The sequence below is a fragment of the Theobroma cacao genome, chromosome 6 (genome assembly GCF_053813885.1).
Source record: "Theobroma cacao isolate CCN51 chromosome 6, ASM5381388v1, whole genome shotgun sequence".
NCBI lineage: Eukaryota > Viridiplantae > Streptophyta > Magnoliopsida > Malvales > Malvaceae > Theobroma > Theobroma cacao.
The window spans coordinates 29,537,139-29,551,767 of NC_142644.1; the positions used below are offsets into that span (position 1 = coordinate 29,537,139).

General features: G+C 34.0%; 3 protein-coding genes across 4 annotated transcripts; 1 reads left to right on the top strand and 2 right to left on the bottom strand.

Annotated features, from left to right (window-relative positions):
- Positions 1 to 117: 117 nt before the first annotated feature.
- Positions 118 to 2,892, bottom strand: DES-1-LIKE (fatty acid desaturase family protein). Its single transcript, XM_007025601.3, has 2 exons — positions 2,022 to 2,892; positions 118 to 1,115 (listed from the first exon to the last, which is right to left on the bottom strand). Exons 1-2 carry the CDS (start codon positions 2,328 to 2,330, stop codon positions 294 to 296), a joined length of 1,131 nt encoding a protein of 376 aa, XP_007025663.3. The 5' UTR covers positions 2,331 to 2,892; the 3' UTR covers positions 118 to 293.
- A 150-nt stretch (positions 2,893 to 3,042) lies between these two features.
- On the bottom strand, positions 3,043 to 6,941 carry LOC18596873 (E3 ubiquitin-protein ligase AIRP2-like). 2 transcript variants are annotated; one of them, XM_088807157.1, is made up of 5 exons: positions 6,689 to 6,941; positions 5,345 to 5,501; positions 5,186 to 5,252; positions 4,858 to 5,092; positions 3,043 to 3,657 (listed from the first exon to the last, which is right to left on the bottom strand). In XM_088807157.1, the coding sequence occupies exons 1-5, from the start codon at positions 6,766 to 6,768 to the stop codon at positions 3,447 to 3,449; spliced, it is 750 nt and encodes a 249-aa protein (XP_088663283.1). In that variant the 5' UTR covers positions 6,769 to 6,941; the 3' UTR covers positions 3,043 to 3,446. The 2 variants fall into 2 exon arrangements, with proteins under 2 accessions (XP_088663283.1, XP_007025665.1); XM_007025603.3 differs by having other exon boundaries at positions 5,345 to 5,495; positions 6,689 to 6,939.
- A 4,374-nt stretch (positions 6,942 to 11,315) lies between these two features.
- Positions 11,316 to 14,479, top strand: LOC18596874 (uncharacterized). The gene is made up of 3 exons (XM_007025604.3): positions 11,316 to 13,350; positions 13,653 to 13,743; positions 14,110 to 14,479. The coding sequence occupies exons 1-3, from the start codon at positions 11,422 to 11,424 to the stop codon at positions 14,298 to 14,300; spliced, it is 2,211 nt and encodes a 736-aa protein (XP_007025666.3). The 5' UTR covers positions 11,316 to 11,421; the 3' UTR covers positions 14,301 to 14,479.
- Positions 14,480 to 14,629: the final 150 nt, after the last annotated feature.

Consider the following 14,629-nt stretch of genomic DNA (forward strand, 5'->3'; position numbering starts at 1 on the left):
TCTTCCAACTTGTTTCACTGTCTGAGTGAATTACTTCTTGTGCTGAATATCACGAGAAATAAACAATGTAGCCAATCTCAAATGCTCAGGATATTTGAGTAAAAAGACAGAAAGAAATTGATCTGAATGGTTAATCAATGAATAAATAACTCATTCGTCTAAGACTACATAATAAAAACTTGATTCCTCAAGAATGTTACAATCACAAAATTTGGGAAGAGAAATGTAGTATCCCCATATTTAAACCAAGAAGGGTGGACAAGAAATAAGATACAAAAAAAAGGGGGAATCACCTATTCAGATTTTTTAGAGAGCTTCCTCTTCATTCGGCTAAAAGGCCCGACGGTCCTATCCATAACATACATGTAAATAACCTGGCTCCAAGATTTATATGACTCTAAGCCCTCGTAATATTCGGGGGCAATCTTCTTCACCTTATGCAGCTTGTTCCCAGGGATCCTTGGGAAATCATGGTGCTCATTGTGATATCCGACGCTCCATGTCAAAAGATTGAGGGGACCATAGTAAGAATATGTCTCTTGGTCAGGCTTGAATACGTAATGCTCGGAGATGAAATGGCCGGCCATTGGGTGCATTCCACCCCCAACGAATGTTGAAAGTATCAAATACGCGAAAGATTTCCAGCCGCAAAAGTAAACTAAGGTTGCATCAAGACCAATCTGAACAAATAAGTTGATGAACTCCCAATAACCAGGGGGCTTTGGTTTGAGAAATACAGGGCGGAGTGCATAGAAGAAGAGTTGGAAGATGACCCATATGGCTTTTGTTACAACATTAGTCACAAGATGGGCTTCGGTGTAGCTTGGGACATCCATGTCCATGCCGTCTACCCCTTGGAAACGATGATGCTCAAGGTGATACTTCTGGAAAGTGACAGACATGGGCACACCAATAGGGAGGTTAGCAAAAATCCCAAGCCAACGGTTGTAGACAGGAGTGGAGAAAGCAAGATTGTGGCTGAGCTCATGAATGGCTAAGAAGAGGTTGTGGTTGAGGAAAGAGCCAAAGAAGTAGGCAACTGCCAATATCTTCAGCCAGCCAGCATCACGTAGGGAAGTTGCGGTCCACAGCTGAAGCAAAACAACCACACTTATCTGCAATTGCACAGTTTCAAGGAGATGAGTATTTCTTTATATTCATTGATGCAAATTCAATTCTAACAGATCTATCATTTAAAAGTTCTTCAGAATAAGAGGCCAGCAATAAATAAGAAAAGATGGGGCTTAATAGAAACGTGATGGTGACCCCAACCAAAGGTGATGAATGAACATTCTCAAATGCCAGAGCTCCTTGAAAGGCAAAAATGTTACATGTGGTGCTATCATAATTGAATTAAAAACCAGTTTAAATCCTTTTTCAAAAGGATCCAACAATTTCATGATAAATGTACCTTGCTCTTGTATAATATATGGCATACCAGCCTCAACCAGAGAGGGACAACGCAGATTCTACTATTTAGAATTCAAACAAAGATCTTTGACTAAAATGTAATATGAAACCTAGAGAGACCAAGAGAAGTAGCATAACTATCCAAACAAATTACAACATAAGCAAACGCCGCTTCTTAAGTGTTTGGTAGAGTAGTATCACCATTCCATAAAGTTGGCAAACCAGTTGAGATAGAAAGGATTAAAAAAACATTCCACCAAATCTACACCACCCAACTTGATCCCAAATTTGTAGTCCATAAAAGGAACAGACCCCAAAAAAAAAACAAGAACCCATGAAATTAAGCTGCTTGACGAGCCTAGTTCCAACCACTGTGACTCGAAAGGAGGCCTCTTTCTAATACCAAAAAGAAAAAAGGGACGAGGAGGAAAGACCCAGATTCCCATTGAGGTAAATAACAAAATGTTGCACCCACAAACAGAAAGAAACTAAATCAAATCAAGTGCGGTTATCCACTGGCATTACCTCGGATCTAAAAGCAATAAAACAAACCAAGTTGAAGAACGAGAGAAATCACAAGAAGAAGAAAAAAATATAAGCTTTTGGGATACCTTAAGGAAAGCCAAAGGATCAGGGCCAAAGAGCTCTTTAATTTGAGGGTATTGAGAGAGGATCTGACGTCTCCTTGAAGCATGAGGCTCATCTGTATATGACCAGAAAAAGTCGTTTGCCATTACCACTCCTTCTTTCTCTTCCTCTCTCCTTTCCCCTCTCCCCATCTCTCTCTCTCTCTCTACAAACCGTTTATCAGTGTTTTCTTTCTTTCTCTTTTCTCTTCTTCTTCCCCTTATCTTCTCTCCCGACAAGAGGTTCTCTTCCTTCAGAATGGTTTTGCCCTTTTTCTCTTCATAAACCGTCATAAATTTAATGCACGAAAAAAGGGTATCCTTTGCCAATTTTCAGTCACTAAAAATTTAGAGCCCTTCTACGTATGGACGGTGTTGATGGAGTTTCGCGGTTTTAACTTCAAAAAAATCCAGGTTGGATTTTAACTCTATAATGCCAACTGTGCGGACTTTTCTCCCAACCAAGAAAAGTTAAATTTGCTGTATGAATAAATGGATAAAAATTTGCACCTTAGATTCTACTTTTTTTTTATTTTGATAGTATATTACTGTTGTTCAAACCAATCTTCCTGATTTAATAAAATAATTAATAAAAAAATAGAAAAAAAAATTAAGGATACCACATTTATTAATGATCCTAGGTTCATTCATTATCTACAGAAACAGAGACCGGTGTCATAATCAGTAGTTTACAAGATCTTTGGTAATGGCTGGCTAAAAATGCTAGTACTCATACCAGCCAGGCTGTCATGTCCTTAAAAGAAGTGCCATTTTCCCAAAAAGTAAGGGGGCGAGACTAAAGGAAAAGAAAAGAACGAAGGGCAAACTGCCAAGTGTGCTTGAAAGATTGGCATGTCAAAACCAGGGGCTGGTTCATGGTTTCAATTATTATATGTATAAACATTGAAAATCATGCTCAAACCTCAGTAAGAGATAGTAACAACAGATCATGTGATCACTTGATGCAATCATGCAATATGCAGACGAAGATTCAAGCAACCTCACCTTCTGTTGAGCATATCTTCAGGAATTATTTTATTAGTAATTTTTGAAATGATTCATACAAAGTTCAAAGGAAGTTAGCACAAAAACCAGTAGTAGAAGCAGATAAGGCAGGACCTGATTCCAGCAAGGACTTTTGCATCATCAAACTTTAGGCTATACAAGCATGTACAAATGTACTAAATACAATTTATGGGCTCCTACATGAACTACTTCGACATCACCCACCAGCCCACAATAACTCGGGCATGGTTTCTTCTGATGAGAAGTGGGAAGAAAGCACTGCGCAAATACTAGCTGGACCTAAATTTGCCAAATCAAGCGATTTGGTGATTTGGTCTTTATGTAATCAAAAGGAACGAGCAGATAATACGCAGACCATAGAGAAGAGAGTTTAGACTGTACTTTTCACCGTAGGTGGGAATCATAAGTATCAAAAATGGTATCAGGGACAATCAGTGGCAACTTATCTATATACATGAAAAGCCTTCTGAGGTTCTCCCTCGTTACTGTGGCCATGTCAATTATATCCCTGCTGTCTGTAAATACCCAGAGATCCCCAGAGTTAACTCTCTTAAGACTATCGCGACAGAAGGGGCATGACTGCGATCTTGAGCGCCTGCAATTCATTGCAACAGATCCTTATTAGTCAAAAGAAATCTATGATCATCCAAGGCAATATCATAAAATAATACTAATAATAAAAATAATAATGAGAAGAAGAAGAAATCCAAAAATCAGTGAAGTGTTAATCTAGAACTTATAGACATCCCGATTTTATGGCAACCTGCAGGAAGCCTAACTATTGACAATCTCTAAACACCAGATAAGTTGAAAACAATTTAAGGATTCTAAGCAAAAGAAGAGACAGCATAGCAAAATTATTACAGAAAAGATTACTGGATACCTTATTACAAGCACCTATAGATTTCAGATCTAGTTTTAGTTGTTCAGAGCTTTACGATTACAAAACTATATAAAGCAAACCGGGATTCCACCTAGAACGCTATACAAGTTAGATTCAATTGTGCTCCCTTACAATTAAAGGGAAGGAAAATCATCTTTAGATATCCCAGACCAGTCAATAATCCCTGTTTTGGTGAAGCGCAAACAGTGAGGAAGAGGTTTTACTTATGTGGTAAAGCAACTTACTTAACCCAAGACACCATTCTGAAGTGATAACATCAACAGTATTCAAACCTAATTCCTAGATGTAGGAGACCAAAGAAGTATAGATATAGAGTTTGAACACAAGTATGATGTTGAAATCAAGACACTAGAAGACCCAAAACAATCCAAAACCATGCTGCACTAGTGGATGACATGTAAGGGTTCCCCTTACAAAGAGCAAAGAAAACATTACATTCTACATTCTACAAGCTGCATCATCATAAGCTTTAACCATACGTTTCAAAGATTCAATTCCATCATAATTTAAATAGCATTTGAAGAACACATCTACCTGATACTTCAATTTTATGTTATTGCAACAAAGCTTCTTATTCTCCTCTTTTATTCTTCTTTCACTCCAGTGCCTCCATTCACAACATACATATCAAGCAAGGTTATGAATGCAAAACAACACAAAAATTAAGGTCCTAGAGAGGTCATTATGGTCTACACTACATATTCATAGGGATAGTATTCTTATCAACTCTTGGGATGTCAAAACAGGAGAACTTCGGAGGATTTTTGCATGGGTGATGTATTAATATATGGTAAAAATTCAGTAACTGCTTAAAGCAGTGTTAGGATATAAAAATTATGAAGCAAAAGAGAAAGGGATAAAAGGATGAAAGGCAGGGGAGCGGAAGAATACCATTCACGGTAACATTTCAAGCACATGGCATGGTTGCAGTTAGGCAGCACAATTTTACTGTTCATCTCCATGCATATTCCACATTCTTCTTCTCTTTCAAAATCAACATCAGTAAGCTGCCTATACTCTTCATCTTCTCTTCTTCGGTACCTTTCCATGCACACTGCTTTCTGTTTTTTATCTTCAGTATCAGTTACACCCCTCTGAAGTTGCAGTAAAGAGGGATAGATAACAGCTGGACACAGTTGGAATTCAGATGCATTAGGACAACTCAGAGTAAGAACTACATTCTATAAGCACACCAAAACAATCAGATTGAGAAAGATACCATAGAACTCTCTTATGCTTGCTTTCCTTTCATGTGTAGACATGGTGGTAGTTCCATCCACATATACCTGCAGAGTGTGATATGATGATGAAATCAGCTAATTTTCATGATTACATATTATCTGCGAAAAGAGAATGCCACTAAGTAACAAAATATAACCTTGTAAATTAGTATTCTTAACAGCCCAAGGGCACCTGCAAGGTGACAGTCCGTCCACTGCACCAAAAATAAGAAGAGGTGAGCAGCTGGACTGTATGACATTCTCATTTGAACGCATGCACCATCATACTCCCTTGGAAAATCAGAAGCCCTGCACCTTGCATTGCATGATAAGCATTTAAGCAGAATGAGAAGAACATAATGATAATCTTAGGCAATATGGCACAAGGCTATGATCAAGTTCAGAAGAACTAATTCTATAACAACTGTCTTAGCTACATTTAGTAACCCAGTTTTAGCAACTACAAAGAAATGTATAGCTTATTCTCTAGCTGTTTAAGATGTCAGGTATTTATTCCGTGAAGGAGGTTTTCAACATTCAAGAAAAAAAGATATCTCAGAACTTAACCAACCATTGTCTTAACAATAGTACTATCAAATTTGCCAAGTTACAAGCAATTTCCACTGACTCTATGGATCAGTTTGACAAGCCAAAAAGCATAAATGGTATAAATGTAGATGCATAAGAATTAAATCACTGTATTCATGCAATTATTGAGCCGGGGCCAGCCATTGGTGATCGAATCTTGATGCTCGTATTATAAAGATTAAAAATAATACTGAAAGCAGTACAATCAAGTGGAACCCATTGGCCACGTGAAGCTAGATATAAAAAAACTATCATAATAACGAAAAATGTCCCACAAAAACATGTAATCTTGCAATCTCTCAAAAGAAAGCTTACACTCTTGCGTTACTGTAACATTATTGAAACGATTTTAGCAATAAAGTACCACTCAGAATTACGAAATATCTAATGCCCATTTTGAAAAAAAAAAAAGAAAAGAAAGTGTCAGTAGAAGAAACAGAACTTAACCTACTATAACCAGAAATAATAAATGCTTTACTGACCAAAACAAGCTGAAAATAATAACTTCCCCACTTCAAAAAACAAAATGAAAAAGAAAAAGTTGAACACCCAAAATTTAGTTTTTTTTTTCTTAAGAAAAGGGCAAAGAATTTAACTTGGAGGGATGAAAATCACATGCCTCAAGCTAAGAGCAGCTGAAGAGGAACAATTTTTACAGGGAAACGAGTACAACATTATGCTGGATAAGTAAATTAGAATTCGAAGTGATCTGAAAACCAAAATTTTATATTTATCAAAAAAAAAAGTTTCTTTTTTTTTGGAGAAAAAAAAGGTTCAGTCTTTATGAACTGCAGCATTCATTCCAAACAGAAACTAAAGCAGAGACAATCAAAAACATCACCAAAAAGAAAAACCCAAACCGCAAAAGAGAAGTAAAAAAAAACCCAGAAATTAGGGGGAAGAAAAGGACTTACAGAGTATTAGCATGTTGGATATCAGCTTCAAGCACTTTAAGAGAGTCCTTGAAAGACTTTCGCATAGAACCTACGTACATCTCCCCCCACCCAAAATTCCGATCAATCCTCCCCCAGAAATCAACCACCCCCCAAAAGAAACCCTAATCTCCAAACCCTTTCAAGTATTTTTTGACAGAGTCTTTGCTCTCTCTCTCTCTCTCTCTCAAGAGTCTCTCTCTCTCTCTCTTTTGGTGGGTGGTTCTAGGTGGCGGTGAAAGCGCCTTGTATTCTCATCTTGAAAATGAAGGCAAGAGTGCTAAAAGTCGACACGTGGATTGTCCTGTGTCGTGGAGCCACCAAAAACAATCAATTAATTAAATTAAAATTAAAAAAATGACGTGACCCTGCGAAACAAAAAGGGAAAAGAAAATATGCATAAATCAGTGCTCGACAGCCCTTGATGTGCCCCTTATCCAATAAGGAAATATCCACTGTATCTACACCAGAATCTAATTTACTGACATGTAATTTTGTCAATGCTTCAATATTTTTTTTTTTTCTTTCTGCTATTCGGGAGGTATTGTCTGCCACTCTTCCTCCTTTACTTTCGGTACGTCCGATGTTGACATTTTTTTCCTCTTTTCTTTATTTGCCATTCTTGTTTCATCTTTTCACCGAACTGCCATTCCTTTTATTCTCTTTTAAAATTCCTTTTTTTTAATAAATATATTTCAGTTTTATATGCATGCATATTCCTCGCTAGTGGATAAAGACAATTAGAAATTGACTTGATGGAAGTCAACATGACGAACCATTAATCAAGCAACTATGGTATTTTTTATTTTTTTATATAGTATTTCGGATGAGATTAAATAAATATGAAGTGAGAAGAAAATATTAAAATTTAATAATTTATTAAAATATAAGGATATTAAATTAATAATACATTTAATTATTAATTATTAATCTAAATCGTTTGTTGTTGAAATTCGATTCCACAATGTGGTCATTGAATGTTGGATTATTATTATAATACTTTTAGTTCTTTTGGAGTGAGTTGCCATAACGAATTTTGTCACGACAATTCCCTAAGCTCCTGCCCCACTAATAAATGCAAATACTTTTGGACTTAAAGACAAATTAGTCGTCCTTGTTTTCCTAATTTTTGTTTTACCTTTTATATATATATATATATATATATAGAAAGTGATTAAATTTAGATATAATACTTAAAATTTTTTGAATTATTAAAAATTTTTAATAAATTTTTTTATTATATTTAATTAAGTTTTTTTAATAAATATATTTTATAATTAATTATTAATTAATTACCATTAATTAAAATTTTACTTATCATTTTATGTCTCGTAATGTGTTAGATATGTCATAATGAATAATAATGTAACATAATAATGTGATTACGTAATATTTTCACACTCCACGTCAACACCACATTAGTATCACATGAACATAAAATAATAATGTTTTGACTAACAATAATTGCTCAATCACTTATCGTAAATACCTATTTAATTTAATATAAAATTATAAAAATTTAATTAAATATAATAAACAAAAATTACATTTAAATTTTTTAACAATTTAAGAATTTTTTAAAACATTATCTATGCCTTAAATTTATGTACAATATATGAAAGAAATCATCTTATTAAAAAATAAGTATTTTTTATATTAAGGAATAAAGTTTAAAAAATATTAAACAATGAGATGAAACTTCGAGAGTAGTGTTTTTGAGGATCACATATATAATTGGTGTAAGATGAGATGTCATGTTATTTATTCCTTTGGGAATTTTCAAATAGAAAATTTAAAAATGGCTTTTTTTCTGGATTTCTAAAGCTTGAGAGGGTAAATTCTGCACTACCGATTTATTTTAAAAGTTTTTCCACCCAATATTATTGTGTTATTTATAATACAATTATTAGATAAATTAAATTAGTACATGATTAACTTCATTATTGGACTTTTCATATCACTTGCTACAACATTTCCAATCATGCAGGCCTTAAAATTTAGAAACTATATTTTATCATTTAATCATAAATTCTCACCTCATAAATATAAAAAAATAAAAATTTAAAAATATTTCAAAATAAATATTATTTAAATTATGAATATTGTTTTGAGAGTTTTTAATTTTTAACAATATTTGATTAAGTGATAGTATATAAATTCTATGCATTTGCAGTGTATTAAATATTAACTCTAAAATTTATTCCTTAATTCAAACATTATCGTGTCTAATGGTTTGTTAAGAGAATAAACACGTAGTTTACAGCTAAAGGAGGGGTTGGTAAGGGCCATAAATGATAAACCCAAAACCCAATCAACAAGTGTAATAATTAGGGATTATTTGTTAATAAGGGCCATCATTGAGATTATGCAATTCTAAGTAGGTTTAATCTATTGGGGGTTGATACAACAATAATGGAGTTGGGAATCCAAGGTAATTATTTTCCCTTGTTTTTCTTAATAGTGCATGCCAAATTGTTTGTTCAATGTAGGGTTAATTAAAGAAAGAGATTTGCCATGAAATTATCAATGTTGTTGCCCGAACACCCAACATTGCAACTAATACGTTAACTGGTCCTCAGTCATGGATCCCTGATAAAAAAAATTAAGAATAATAAAAATTAAAAGGTAAATCATAAATATGTGACTTACAACTCTTTTATTTATATATATATGTTAAATTTTGATTGTTTAATGTTGAGATTTTTTTGCATATCCTCCCATATAGGGGAGGGTGATCCTTAAGTCAAGGATCGAACCCTTGATCTTGCGAATTGGAGGCTTCACCCCGATTATCTAATAATAATAAAAATTTGTACGTAAAATTTATCCGTAAATGTTTTTGATTTTAGTGCTATGTTTGTATATTTTGAATGTATTATATCGTTAAATTTAAATATAATATTCTATCATATTAGATCGAATGTAATTATTAATATATATATATAAAGATTTAAGTCGATCGTTACAAATTTGTTAGATCAATTGTACTTGAACTTGAATCATTACGAAAATCACTTATAATCTAAGGCGACAAAAAGAAAAAATAAAACTCAATCATGTATAATTCTCTTAATATATATCTTATTTAAAAACTTTTAAAAAAAGTGAAAATTTATATTTGATCCATTGTGTATATAGGTTTTATACACTATAATAATTAACCATAAAGTTGAAAATTTATAAAGATAAAAATTTTAAAAAATAAAATAAATATATTTTAAGATATCAATATAATTCTATTATTATTAATCAAAGCCCCAAAAATGTAAGTAATCCTTTGCAAATCTATTGGCGACTAAAGTAGAGAAACAGAGGGCAGTGGTACTTGTGACAGATGGGTTCATTGAAGGTAGATGTGTGCTGTCCAACTCATCAAGCAGCAACGTTATCACAAATTGTGACATTTCATTCCACAAATGATTATCTACTTCATCGTTTATAAATAAAATGTGGGAATTAGACTATAAGAATGCGATGCCTTCTTGTCTCTTTCATTTAATTTATTATTTTTCCAACATTTACCTAAAAAAAGTATACTATAAACTCAATTCGATTTCGTCTAATCAAGGATTAGTATCAGCACTAGGGAGCCTTACTCTTTAGACCAAACGTTGATAAGTTTTCATATCAAGAAGAATAATCAAGTACTAGATAACACTGCAAGAATGCAAGTCCATCCTTTTTTTACTATTCTTAGTAAACAAATTAAAGAGAGGATGGGGCCAATAGTCAGCAACTTTTTTATTTCGATTATCATTTATTTTTTTCTAAAGAGATATAATTTTATTATCGATTTTTTTAATTTGATTCAAAATAAAAAAATTACGATTAAAAGAAGACTTAATACTTGAAAAAAAAATTAATTTTTTTTATTATTTTATTACGTTTAATCAACTTCTTATATTTTTATTTTGGATCAATTAATTATTATAATTAATAGTTAATTAATTATCATTAATCAAATATAACACTTGTTATTTTATATTAACATGACATTAAAATGGCATTGATATGAGTGGTGAAAAATATCTTATAATTATATCATCATGTTAAATTAACATGTCATGTCATCATTAAATTATGATATGTTAATATCATGTTAATGCAACATGAAATAGAATGATTTTAACTAATAACAATCAGTCAACTATTAAGGATAAGGGTATTTGATTTAAAATAAAAATATAAAATTTTATTAAATGTAATAAAAAAAGAGTTTATTTGAAATTTTGTAATTGTTTAAAAACTTTTTTAGATATTATAAGAATATACTGTAAGGAAATAATAAAATATTTAACTTTTAATCATTTTTGAATCAAAATGATGAAATTATACTCATTTAAGAGAAATGATTTAGTTAAAAAAAAAAAAAGAGAAATAATAATAAATTTAATATATCACTTTAACTAGAGTGAAAACTTCGAAAGAATGGTCCATTTGGTCTAGGGGTCTGGCTAATTACCAACCCTGGGCCTGGATAGAATTTAGGGCCACATGGTCAAGGCTCACACCAAAAAAGGCTCAGCCTGAGGAGAAAACTCTGGGCTCAGCCCATTCTGCTCAATACTAAATTATTCATATAACTCTTCGTAATTAACGAAGACGGATAGGCCTCTGAGTTCGAAGCACGCTGATCTGATCAGCCCCGATCAGCCCTTCGCCGCCAGTGTGATGACTACCAAAACCGTCCACGGAATCATTTCCTCTCTCCCAAAATGAGAACCTTAATTTATAAAAGTCCAATCAAATTCAGAATCGCCAACTCCCAAATTTCACCTTCAGGCTTCCCCTTCCGTTTTCCGTCACGAGAAAATTTAAGGTTCCGTCACATCTCCCGTGGCAAATGCTCTTGCATCCCCGGAAGAAGCATCGACGTTTCTCCTGCCAAAGCTTCTTTATCAGCTGAATCCCCGAGTTACGGCGGGTGGGACGATTTTGAACCCGGTAGTTGGTCTGCCAACTCGGGTGAGTCTACTCAGTTTCGTGACTTCCTTGTTTCTATCGGAATCGACGATAAGAAACATGTCTTTATGTTTTTATTGGGACTTGTTTGTGCCTTGGCGATTTCTAGGGTCAGAGTTTCTACAATTATTGTATTTCCAGCTTCTGTTTTGGTTTTTGGTATTGGCTTTTCGTTTGGTTTTGTTAAAGGAGGGAGTTTCAATGAGCTAAGTTCAACTAAGCGAAGGTCAAAGGAGGAAATTTTAAGAGTTTATAGTGATAAATTAAGGAATTTAGCTAATTTTTTTCATGGGTTTGACGTTCAAGTAAATAAGTTGAAGAATAATATACAAAGAGCTATTGATTCTAGCAGAATTACTATAAGTGATTTAGAGAATTATGTCAGTTTAGTGGAATCGATGAGGTTATCTGCTTCAAATGCTAGAAATGTTGTTGAAGCTGCTGTGGATAATGTAGGGAACTCTTATAGAGAGAATCAGAAACCATCAAGTAAGAAAAAGGAGGCTGGTGAAGTTGGGCTTCAGTTGTTGCAATATCTTGGGAATTTTTTTGGAGAAAAATCAGTGGCTTCGAATCCCAATAAAGTAAAAGATGATGTTAAGTCAGAGCGTGTGGATACTGATTTAAATAATCAAACTCGAGGAGATGTTTCATTCCCTGCTGTGGAAGATAGAGTTTCTAGTTCACCAAATAAGAGAAAAGGAGTTTCAAATCAAGGCTTTGCTCAAGATTCTTTAAATAATTATGCTATTAATGGAGATAGAGATAGTAGAATAGAAATTGATATGGAGAATGGGAAAATAAGGTCTGAATTTCTGGGTGGAAGAACTAAGAGATTTGTTGATAGTGAAGAATATAATTACGAGAGTAACAGATCACAGTTTGTGAATACTCATGGCATCTCTTTTGACTCTAGTCATGGTAATGTGAGTAGAAGATGGAAATATGATGACAATCTGCTTGATTCTGTGGATTTCAGTGTCAGATTGGAACATACAAAAACTGAAGCCTCATTTCTGCATGAGCAGCTGCTCCAGAGATCTAGTTGCAGGTCTTCCCACAATGGAAAGAAGAGTGAGAATGAGGCATATGGAAAGAGGCGGTGCTATGAAGATGATTCTTACCTGGCTGATCAACTATCTTCACATGAGAATGAGGTCAGCTCTTCATCCTCAAAGTTTGCAGATGATGTGATCTTTGATAAGTATCTTACAGAAGCTAGTGGTCTTCTGAGAGAAGCCAAGGAGTATATGAAGGGTAGACATGATGAAGAGCGTGTACATATCATCTTGAATAGGTCTGCCACATTACTGTCACAGGCCATCACGATGAAGCCCATGAGTCTGTTGGCTGTGGGCCAGTTAGGTAACACTTATCTTCTTCATGGAGAATTGAAACTACATGTCAGCCGTGAGCTGAGAACTCTTCTTGCTAGAAATGATCCCATAATTGGTGAGATGCCACGAGGAAGAGTTCTCAAGGGATTAGATGATCAGTTTTTCAGTAGAGATAAAATTGTATCCCTCCTAGTTAGTGCTTGTGAAGAGTGTGAAGAGCTCCTTGTGAGGGCTGGTCGAAAATATCGGCTGGCATTATCAATTGATGGAGATGATGTGAGATCCCTATATAATTGGGGTCTTGCTCTATCGTTTCGTGCACAGTTGATTGCAGACATAGGACCAGTAAGCATTTCCTTGGACAGTAATTTAATTTGTTGTCTGTTATTTAAATTTTCTTGCTTAAAAAAGGAAACAATTTTATCAACTTTTTGATGAGTGATCTTCATTAGGCTTAGATCGTTTACACTTAAAAATTGGAGGCTCAAAGGTTGGTTTAAAGTTTTGGCATTACCCTAATTTCCTACGAAATGGACAGTTTTATCTGGACTGGCATTTTGAACCTTGTTGGCCCTTTTTCTTTTTCCTTACAAGTGTTTATTGCAGAACATTTTAATGAATGTTGGATTTTATCTTTCCAATTTCAGGAAGCAGCTTTTGATGCTGACAAACTATTCTTGGCTGCGATTGATAAATTTGATGCCATGATGACTAGAGGCAATGTTCATGCACCTGATGGTATGTCTAAGTTCTTTGTGTCAGTCAAGAAGTGCGATGTCACAATACTGATATGCTAACTGAATTGAAACTCTTATGACCGTTGACAACTGATTAATGGTTATAACTGAAATGTAAGTACAAAATAGATTATGTTCTGCAATGTGCTAATTAAAGTGCAGTTGCGTGTGGTTGAGTTAAGAAAACCATTTATGTATATTCTAAACTTTATCTTAGTACTTGGCCATGTCTACATGATTATATTTTCTGTATATTTTTGGGATTGTGGGAATAGAGCATTCCTGTTTGCTGGATGGCAAGTATAATTTAATATAAATTGAGTGAATATGCAAATTCCCTTGACTCTTGCATATGTCTGAATTGCAGCCCTCTTTAGATGGGGAGTCACATTGCAGCAAAGGTGTCGCCTAAGGCCTGGTAATAGTAAAGAGAAGGTGAAGTTGCTACAGCAGGCTAAGAGGTTATATGAAGATGCACTCCATATGGACTCCAAAAATCTGCAAGTAAGAGATGCGTTATCATCATGTATATCTGAGCTCAACTATGGGTATTTTTAGCCATTATGATAGCAGTCATGTAAACTTCAATGATTCATTCTTTCTAAGTTTCTCTGCTCGGGGCCTGTGTTATTTGCTTATTTTTTCTTTCCAATGCAAAATCAACGTGTATGGCTTCTTGTCATCATTGTGTAAAATAAACAATAATATCAGTAATAATAAAAAGGCAATTGAAAATACATCCTCTGATTATCTTCTTACATCCCTTGGGTACCTAACAGCAGTACAGCACTAAGCATCAGAACGGTGTCTAGGGTCTATGTATGCATACAATTTGCTGTTAAATTCTGTTGAGTGTGGGAATTTCCTTAAGGGATGCCTTGCTCCAA